Source organism: Macrotis lagotis, chromosome 6 (genome assembly GCF_037893015.1).
Source record: "Macrotis lagotis isolate mMagLag1 chromosome 6, bilby.v1.9.chrom.fasta, whole genome shotgun sequence".
In the NCBI taxonomy this organism is placed as follows: domain Eukaryota; kingdom Metazoa; phylum Chordata; class Mammalia; order Peramelemorphia; family Peramelidae; genus Macrotis; species Macrotis lagotis.
Genome location: NC_133663.1, coordinates 226,219,558 through 226,229,941, shown reverse-complemented (window position 1 = coordinate 226,229,941; position 10,384 = coordinate 226,219,558). Strand labels below are relative to the sequence as shown.

Below are 10,384 nucleotides of genomic sequence, written 5' to 3'. Positions count from 1 at the left end.
TTACTTACCCTTAATCAAGGAAAGGGCATTGCCTCAAACTGATTCCTATTAAAGAAATTAGCTTAAAAGGTCAAGATCTCCCATTGTATCCAGGGCCATCTCCAGTGGTCCTCATGGATATTTGGCCACTGAACACTTAACCCTGTTTGCCTCAGTTCTTCAACAGTAAAAGAAATTAGTGAAGGTAAACCATTCTGGTAACATTGACAAGAAAACCCCAAATGGGATCCTGAAGAGTTGGACATGACTGAAATAATTGAGAAAGTGGGGGTAATATGGAAAGGTGCTCAGCTCAGTTGTAAAATTTCCATTAAGTAATTACTAGAGGTCTGTCATACTTTATTCTTCTAAAATTCTAAGAGAATTTTTTAAGAGAATTCTTAATTCTCTTAAAAAATTGTTTTATTCTTTGTTTTTGTTTTAGTTCTGAAAGGGGATCATTGAGATTTATATTTCTATACTGTTATTCCTATAATTTATTAACTTTTCCTTTAAGTACTTAGATGCTATGCCATCTGTGAGCCAAAATCTGAAGGACTTCCTAGGTCAAGTTGACTGCTGTGTCCAGGGCTTGTCCACTCAGGTCATTCACTAGGCTGTTCATGGAAGCTTGATGTCTCAGTAATAAGGGGCAAATCAGGCAATGATACAATCTAGGGGCCATTACAAGCCAATGGAAGCATACAAGAAGATATACTTCCCTACATAGTAGAAGGGAAACCAGAAAAAAAGAGACAGAAAAACTCAGCCAGGTATATGCTATATATCACCCAGTAGGTTGGCCAGATGGTATTGTCATCTTTGTTGGGGCTTTTAATGGTCTTGATGGAAGCATATGCTTGGGTAGATGAATCCAATGAAATTGCAGATCAGAGAAGCACTATAGCCAAATGTGAAATAAAGGCCAGGAAGACAATGAAATCTGTAACCAGGCAATACTTTGATACTAGAGAATTCCTCCAGCTTTTCTAGTAAGTCAGTGACAATATTTTTCTGCTCCAGGAATCTCTGGAAACATTGCTTCGAGCTAGCCATGGCTGCCCAAATCTGGAGGGGCAGAGAAGGGTTGGAGTTTGACTGAACTCCAGTAGGAGAGGTTACTCCGAGTTCTTCCACTGCTGTGCACTGGTGCTGGTGGTCAAGTTTGATGATTCTTAAAGTATCTCTGCTAGATCAATTTTGAGAACAGCTGTTTTGATCTTATTTACCTTTACATTCCTTCTTTCCTATCTTTACAATTGTTTATTTTGTTCCAATACTGATTGCTCTTAAGCATTGATTTCATGGCTCATTCATGGCTCATTTAAATTTCATGAAGTCTGTTTCTTGGTTGGTTCTTGTCCTCTGTTATTGAAGAAGACCAAAATGACATCACTGTTTTTGAGGCAAATTACAGTGTGTCCAAATAAAGTTCTTTGTTGCTTTGTTGCTTCTTCTGATCCCTTGTGTGAATTCTCCATAAAATAGTTTTGGCAGGTATATGTCTGGCATTCTAACAATATGTTCAACCCATTTTAGTTGTATTCTCTGTAGTAATGTTGGAATGGCAGGCTGCCAGGTGATCTTCAGAATCTTCCTAAGACAATTTAAATGGAAGTGATTCAGTTTCCTGACATGGAAAGAATGACATGGTGGACTGTCCAGTTTCACAGGCGTATAGCAATGAGGTCAGGACAATGACTCTGTAGACCTTCAATTTGGTAGTCAATCTAATACCTCTTCTCTCCCACAATTTCTTTCAGAGTCTCCCAAATACTGAGCAAGCTCTGACAATGCAAGTGTCAACCTCATTGTCAATGTGTACCTCCCTGGAAAGGACACTGACAAGGTAAGTGAACAGGTATTCCACAGTACTCAGAACTTCTCCATTTGCTGTAACTGAAGATTTCACAATTGGAAGGTATGGTGCTCACTGATGGGAGCACCTGTGTTTTCTTAGTGCTAATTGTTAGATCGAAATTAGCACAAGCAGAAGATATTTGATCCAAACTTTGTGGCATCTCTAAGCTTCAGAGGATGCACTGAATGCACAATCATCTGCAAACAGAAGATCATGCACCAACACTCCCTCCATTTTGGTCTTGTAACCTTTTCAAGATGAAGAATTTGCCATCAGTGCAGTAGCTGACCTTAGGACCATGTTCATCCTCAGTGAAGGCAGTTTACAACATGGCTGAAAATATCATACTAAAAAACATAGGAGCAAGGACACAGCCTTGTTTCACTACATTGGTGACTCGGAAATCTCGAGAGCATCATCCACTATCCAGACCTTGGGTATGCACACTGTCATGAAATTGATGTACAGTACACTGATGAACTTCTCTGGGCCAAATTTTGATATACTGTTCCATAAACCCTCACGACTGACAGTATCAAAGACCTTGGTCAGATCAACAAAGGTTTATAGATCTCTGTTCTGTTTCTGGCATTTTTCCTGGAATTGTTAGTCAATAAACACCATATCTACTGTTCCTCAACCCATTTTGAAGCCACAGTGGCTCCCAGGGAAGTGACTATCTTCCAGGTGAAGGATCAGCCTTTTGAGAAGGACTCTGACAAAAATCTTACCAGCAATGATTTCAAAGAAGATTCCCACCTATCAAAGAAGATTCCCACTCATCATAGGTGTATGGAACATATGCACACTCATAGAAAACCCAAGATCCAATAGACTTAAAAGATGAACAGCTCTTGTTGCAAGAGAACTCAGCAGGTATGGTATCCAGATAGCAGCCCTGAATGAAACAAGGCTGGTAAATGAAGGCCAACTCACTGAAATCAGAGCTGTATATACTTTTTTTCTGGAGTGGCCTCAGTGAAAGGGAATGCTGTGAAGTGAGAGCAGGTTTTGCAATCAAAACTAATCTATGGGGTGGCTAGGTGGCAGCAGTGGATAAAGCACCGGCCCTGGAATCAGGCGTACCTGGGTTCAAATCTGGTTTCAGGCACTTAATAATTACCTAGATGTGTGGCCTTAGGCAAGCCACTTAACCCCATTTACCTTACAAAAAAAAAACTAAAAAAACCTAATCTACTCTATTACTTAGTGAGAGAATTGTCCTTCAGGATCCCCTTCACAAATGTGAGCTATTTCTCCTTAAAAGATAATTAAAACTTAATTTAGAGACTAAAGTCCTGGGTTTGGTGTAGCTTCCTGGTGTCCTAAGAACAAAAATCATCAGAATTTGGACCTCTATACAATGGACAAAAGACTTTGTGGCAGGGCCAGGTTCTATTTTCTGCACTCTTGACTAGGATGGTTGACTATGTTCAATTCTGATGTCATTTATCTGGTTTCCTGCCCATGAGTTTTACTTCTGATATTTCTCTACTTTTAATTTTGTGGATTTCAGGTGCCCCATGATCATATTGGCTCAGAGTTCTGAATCTTTTGGGATTTTTTAACATGTTTTAGATCAGAGTACTATGGACTTCAGAAGTCCATAGAAAGTCCTGTCTGACTGAGTCCTGCCATCCCAGTCTGAGTGCTGCCAGTTTCTGATCTACATTTATAATTTAAAGTTTCTGACTTCCCTGAAGCTTCTTCATCTAAGCCTTCCAGTCTTCCTCTCTCCAGGTAGAGATTTTCATTTTTTTCTTTCAGACTCAGAGGCTTCTTTCTTTTTGTTTGGAGTCCTCTGAATATTGTCCAATCTTGGGCTGGATGAAGTCATTTATTACAACTTCTCTTTGTATTTCTTGATCTTTATTTGGTCTAGTGTCATTTTTAGGTATTTGTTAAAATATATGTATTAGAACTAGTCTCCTCTTAGACTGTTCAGGTAACCATGATAACTAGAACTTTTCAAAAGAGATTTCATGGCCTCAATTTAGTAATAAGACAGTATTAAAGCAAACCTGTTAACCAACATTATTGACTAGATTGAAGCAAAATACCTGGGTTTGCACCTTTATCCTTAAACTTAATTGTATAGATTTTGCCTGGTAAGGAGATGATGGTACCAATTTATATACTAACATTAAGGCCATTTGAGTAAGATTATGTATTGGAATATTGTAAAACTACCTGAAAAGATCAAAGAGAATATTAGAACCATCATTGAAGAGAATTTTCCATATATTGACATCATCCTCTACTCTCTTAAATTTAGCCTTAGACAATTCCCACATTTAACCATAGCAACAGATTTCTGGAGTTGGAGAAATATCTCAATTTATGGATAATGATCTAAGTACAATCAGAACCAAAATAATAATTCCGGGACTGGCAGGACACTGAATAGAAGACTCAAAAGAGCAGAAGTAAGTGTAGTGAGAGTACTTTACTTGTTCTTATGAAAAAAGTTAAGTACCCTAGAATGCACAGAAGTCAAGATGGCAAATAGCATCTTCTGATTTGGAGTTAGATTTTCTGATTTAGACTTTATTTTTTTTTTTACAGATGAAAAAACTGAAGTCCAGAGAAATAATTTGTGTGCCCACAGTCATAAAGTTTCCAAAGATATATAAAAAAGGTATGATAAGCTTTCAGTTCCTGGGTCTGTTCTGTATTGAGAAATGATCCTTTTGTTAATTTGGGTAAGCAGGAAATGAATTCACTTATCCTGCACTGGTTGTTTAGTAGACTTTGAGGATTTCTCTGACTTTTTTAAGGCCATCAAGAATGAACAAAGTCATGCTTAGCTAAATTCTATCAAAGGAATCCCAACTCAGGATTTCAGAAAAGATATTGTGGTATTGGGTTTCAAACACAGATAGAAATAGTTTTTGAATGGTGACTTAGAAAACGAGAAATTTATATTAAACTCTGTATGATGTTGTGTGGCTGGAAGTTATGGGATACTGTAGCCTCCAAAGGTTGAAAATCAGCATCATTTGGAGAACTATGTAGAAAAAATACTGTGATTGAGAGCAGGTTGCAGCAGAGAGCAAATAAGAATCTACAAAGAACCAGTGTAAAGTATGTCATCAGAGAAATCTGTGATTGAAAAAAGAAATGGGTTGATCACACAGAAGAACTAGGGATAACAAGTGAATGACTTGAATGCTTCACTGGTTTGCTTATAAAGTCAGATGGAAGTGAGGAAGGACCCCTGCAAATTGGGTATATCCTGTGATAAGCTTGTGGAATGACAAACACCAGAGATGCTCAAGCATGAATTAGATACTATCTGCATCTTTGCAGGGAACATCCATTTCGATGAGATCCCAGAATAATGAATATTAAATATTTGAGCTTCTCTCCTAGGGCATGGTGTAGTGTGTACAACAGACAATAAATCTTTGTTGAAATGATTTGAGCAGTGGTTAAAGCACAAGGAAACCTTGAAATTCCATCTCCTTCACCATTGTAAGACAGGAATCTCATTACCAGAAAGAGTCAGGTAATGTTATGCTTATTCCCCTCTAGTTGTGTTCTTATTGGCTTCATAATTAAGAATCTCTGTGTTATTTTCATCTTTAATGAAAATTGATGATTATATAGTAGAGGACAGTGTTTTTTTTTGGGGGGGGCAGTGTAAATATATGTAATGTAGCCTGCAGATGAGAAAATTTATTACTCATTCCAAAAAATATTAAGACTCTTGGTTTCATGATATTATGTTGTAAAATCTGCATATTCCCAAATATTCATAAAATTAGCCACTCTAAACCCATCATAATAAGAGACTTGCAAGTCCCTATTGGACATTTTTTTGATAAGTTATTTATTCATAAATGATGGAATAAGTGATGCCATAATATAGAATCTCATCAACCTCATGTGCCTTACACAAAGATTTAGTATCTTTTAAAAAAATTAAAAGCCTTAAAAAATAGATCATTCTTGTTATCTCCTTTATTAAGCAATTCAAAAGGTATTTTATTCTTCCAATTCTAACCATCATGGTTGTTTGATTTGTTTGTATTTCCATCTGTTGAGAGGCACCTGGCTCAGAGTTTTAGTCATTGTTTTTCCACTTTAAAGACTTATATTTTGTATTATCATAGTAAAAAAAATCTCACTTTTTGTTTAAAAAACACAAAAAAATATTGGAAGGCATTTGCATTTGATATGTTAGTATTCAGCTTTAGGACTTTTCTCCAAATTCACATTTGTAATTCAGGAATTTATGGCATTTATTTGTTATACATTTCAGGGCTTTTGTTTTTTGTTTTAATTTTTCTCCTGTAGCATGACAACAGAGGGAACATATCTGATTTTCAAAATTTTTGCCCCTGAAATCTTATTCATATTTATCCTTTTTTGGTCCCAGGGGTTAAGAACCAGATCTAGATGTGCTAGTAAGTTATCTTTGGTCTAAAACAGACCTGCATATAATCCTGACCTCATTCTGGTATAGAATTACAATGACCTCAGGAATTCATATTAGTTTATAGGTCAAACTGTGCTCAAATCTATTGTAGAACAGGGCCAGAGATTTGATATGAATCCCAAAACTACTGAAAAGGCCCTAGCTTTTGACCTTATGTCATATTTGTTCTTGTTCTGTTATTTTCAGTTCTTTCTGACTCTTTCTGATCCCATTTGGAGTTTTTGTGATATCCATTTGAGATTTTCTTAGCAAAGTAACTAGTGATTTGTCATTTTCTTTTCCAGCTTCATTTTATAGATGAGGACACTGAGGCAAGCAAATTTAAATGACTTTCCCAGGGTCACACAGCTTAGAAGTGTCAGAGGTCAGATTTGAATTCAGAAACATTAATCTTCCAGGCCCACTGTACTACCTTATTTGCCCTTATGTCACAATCTCCATATTGCACCATAATGCAATTTGCTTTCCTAGAGTTGCCCAGGGATGGACAGAACCCACGAAGAGGAGAACCTTGATTTGATTTTTTGCTTGTCATTCACAAGCCAAACATGAATTATAGGATTGTAATGTGTGGCTGTATTATAGCATTGCAATGTGTGCTGCAAGTTATGGAATACTGTAGCCTCCAAAGATTGAAAATCAGCATCATTTGGAGAACTATGAAGAAAAATACTGTGATTGAGAGCAGGTTGCAGCAGAGAGCAAATAAGAATCTACAAAGAACCAGTGTAAAGGATGTCATCAGAGAAATCTGTGATTGAAAAAGAAAATGGGTTGATCACATAGAAGAACTAGGGATAACAAGTGAATATTGCTTTCCCAGTATTTTTTCTCCCTTTGTTCTTCTATGCTAGTAAGGTTAAGTAGAACCATAACCAATGTGCAAGTTTATTCTCAAGTATGTTTTGTTATTATTTCCTAGTTCATGAGTCTTTACAGTTTTCTTCTTTTTTTCCAATGCTCTTCATTGCTAGAGTCATATTTTAAGACACTGGCTAAAGAAGAACAAGAAAAAAATTCAAGTTTCTGAGTTTTGAAGTTAAGAAACTTTTAAGTTATTTTCTCTCATTGAAGTCAGTGTCTATGATCATAGATTCCTAAATTTTGTTGCACTGCATTAGAAAGCACAAAAGTGAAGTCACAGGGGTACCAGGGGATATTTTTAATTTTCAAAGAAAATACAAGGAAGTTCAGTGATACTTGAACTTCTCATACCTCTCTACTTGCTTGAGGTATTAGGGTTTCAGCATTAAATGTAATTACATTCCTTTTGATAACATTCTCAAATGTTTGAGATAGGTTTTTGTTTATTTGGACTCTCAAGTATGGTAGTAACTTTTTGAAGTTCCTTATTTTTGTGAAGCTGGGTTTTTGGCAGTTGTCATGATTAAAATAAGGCAAAAAGGAAATGAAAATGGTGATGTCCAATCTGATGCCAAGTTGTGCAGTGCCCTTACAAATATACACATTTTATTAGTAAGTAATTGTGCTTATAAAAAAAGTGAAATAAAATATTTTTTCTTTCAATTTATGGTATTTTTAACAAATAGCTACTGAGATGTTAGTACATGAATTTTTATTATGTTGTTTAGACCTAACTACTTAATAAATAGAACGATTAGTATTTCTGTGGCACTATGGAAAAATTACTAAGACACTAAAGGTAATACAAACTTAGAAAGTTTGGGAATTTCCAGACTACATATTATAGTGAAGTCCTTCAGTATTATATTTTGCAGGAGGGTAGAAATCATTTTTATGACCATATTTCCATTTTCCTTATTAGTTTAATAGTTCCCTGTAATTAAAAATGAAACATACAAAATAGATACATGATCTGTGTGATTCTAAAATAAACAAGAAAAGCAATTAGAAATTAGCTAAGACTGGGTAGAAAGTGATAGATGGGCAAATAGATCAATATGTGTGTATATATATATATATATATATATATATATATTAACTTTTGAGATATACATATATCTACAGAAAAGAGAGAGAAAGAATTGTGTTTTGTTTGAGACTGGATTTCCCTATCTTGCTTAGGATGGAAGTTCAACTTTTTCATGGACCTGATCTCAATACTGTTTGGTTTACAAATTTTAAATTGCTCTTTTTCTTTTCTTTCTTTCTGTTTTCATTTCTTCCCCGTATTGGTTTGCAGTATTGTGCTTAGGCAGCTTCCACTGCCTCAACTCCCAGGGGTTCCCAATATTGGCACTAGACTTAATGTAGTTTATAATAGACTTTAACCTTTAATAACTCAGAACTTTCAAATTCAACCTCCCCTCAGTAGTTAGGATTAGAGTTGTGTAATACCATTCCCTGCCAGCTGATATTATTTTGAGAAATTTAAACATTAACTTTTATGATTACGTCAATCACACCCTTTATAAATCTTTCCATGTCTTATTTAATGGAATAAATTACTACATCAACATTTATCGAGTTACCTTTGTGGAAAGAGGCAGTATAGGAAGTTAAAAAAGAAATGGAAGAAATCCTACAAATTTGTCCTCAAGGACATCTAGCTCAGAATTACGATAAATCCATCTGTCTGTTGGAAGAAGCAATACTACTTAATCTTTCTTGTACTTGTTAACCAGATTTGTCCTAGAATAAGTTTAACTAGGAAAAGAACCAACTTATTCTTTAGGTAATGGGATCCTCATATTTTGGTCAATACCCTCTGGTCCTTAGAATAGAAAAATTTCACAAATCCTCAGATGCATACCTTCTTATAGTATTTCACCACTTTTTACCTCTGATTCAATGAGTTTACTATTTAATATATCTCTTCCCTCATTTCACAATTGTTATAGGTAAACTTTAAATGCTTGCCACTGCTTAGGGAAGAAGTAGGGGAGCAAAAAATAAAAAAGATGACAAATCCAAAAGAAAATTGAGTAACTAAACATATACTTATCTTTGTTGTGACAGCTGGGGTAGAATAGTATTGCATCATAGAATCATAGCCCTAAGAGATGAACTAAACCAGGGGTTCTTAACCTGGGATCTGTGAACTTAAAAAAAATTCATAACTACATTTCAAAATAGCTGGTTTCCTTTGTTATCCTATAAAAACCATTTTGAGAAGGGTCCATAGGCCTTACCAAATTACCAAAGGGAATTATGACATGGAAAAGATTAAGAACCCCAAATCTAGTTCATTTGCCTTATTTTAGAACTAGGACGATTTCTCTAATACATGAGAATATGTAGCTTGAATAACTGATGCATTTATTTATTTACATATATTTAAATATGATACATCAGACAGTAGTTCAACAAACTCAATAATCAAAGCTGAACAGTGGATCAAAAAGTCAGTGCTGAACATATTACAAATCAAATTCTATACAAGAGAGAATCAGAATATTTCACAGGAATTGCAGTTAGCGAAGGTTTTGTCCATTTTCCTTAAAACCTACTTAAAAAGTCATTATTTTTATTTAGTGACCACCACCCCATTGCAAACTATCCATCTTGTTCCATGTAAAAAACAAAAAACCTTCCATAGGCACCTTCTCCAGTCCTTCACCTTCATAAGCATCCTCTGGCAGTGGACAATTACTAGTGTCCCAGTGAATCTATTCCTGGAAGCTTATTTAATATAATAAATAAATGTGGGCTAATTTCACTTTTGCTAAGTGAAGTCAATGTTGACTCATTTTTACCAGCACTTGGAAAGTGACAGCAATTTGGCAAAGCAGCCCAAAAGATAGGGGTTAGAAGAGAGATAAAAATCATATCAAGGATTTTCTCTGCCATGGAGCCCATGGGGGCCTTTTTTGTCTCTTAGAAAGCGGCAGTGCCTCATGCACATTGGTTTTGCATTTATACATGGTCTGGTATGAAAAGGGCATCTGTCCTCACAGCTGTTAATGAAAAAGAAAATAAGAGCCATGATTACTCAGGATCAAAGTCTATGCTCCAAGGAATCAAATAACTAGTTGAAGCTTCTTGCTGCCTAATTTAAAAAAAAATTCTTTTACTTTTTCGAACTTCCATTTTTCATTATGTATTTGCCACATACTTGTCTAAAATATTAATATCTAAGCTCTGAGTATTCAGACTAAGATACTTCAGAAGCAATACGTTCT

The 10,384-nt window shown here is 35.4% G+C and overlaps 1 protein-coding gene and 1 pseudogene across 1 annotated transcript in view; both read right to left on the bottom strand.

Moving 5' to 3' along the window:
* Nucleotides 1-432: 432 nt before the first annotated feature.
* Nucleotides 433-1,778, bottom strand: LOC141491449 (receptor expression-enhancing protein 6 pseudogene; annotated as a pseudogene).
* Nucleotides 1,779-8,484: 6,706 nt separating this feature from the next.
* The window catches only part of VEGFD (vascular endothelial growth factor D), a 65,975-nt gene continuing 64,075 nt past the window's right edge, over nucleotides 8,485-10,384 (bottom strand). The window contains exon 7 of the mRNA XM_074192402.1: nucleotides 8,485-10,159. Coding sequence (XP_074048503.1) covers nucleotides 10,033-10,159 — 127 coding nt within the window. The 3' untranslated portion in view covers nucleotides 8,485-10,032. The remainder of the gene's footprint in view (nucleotides 10,160-10,384) is intronic.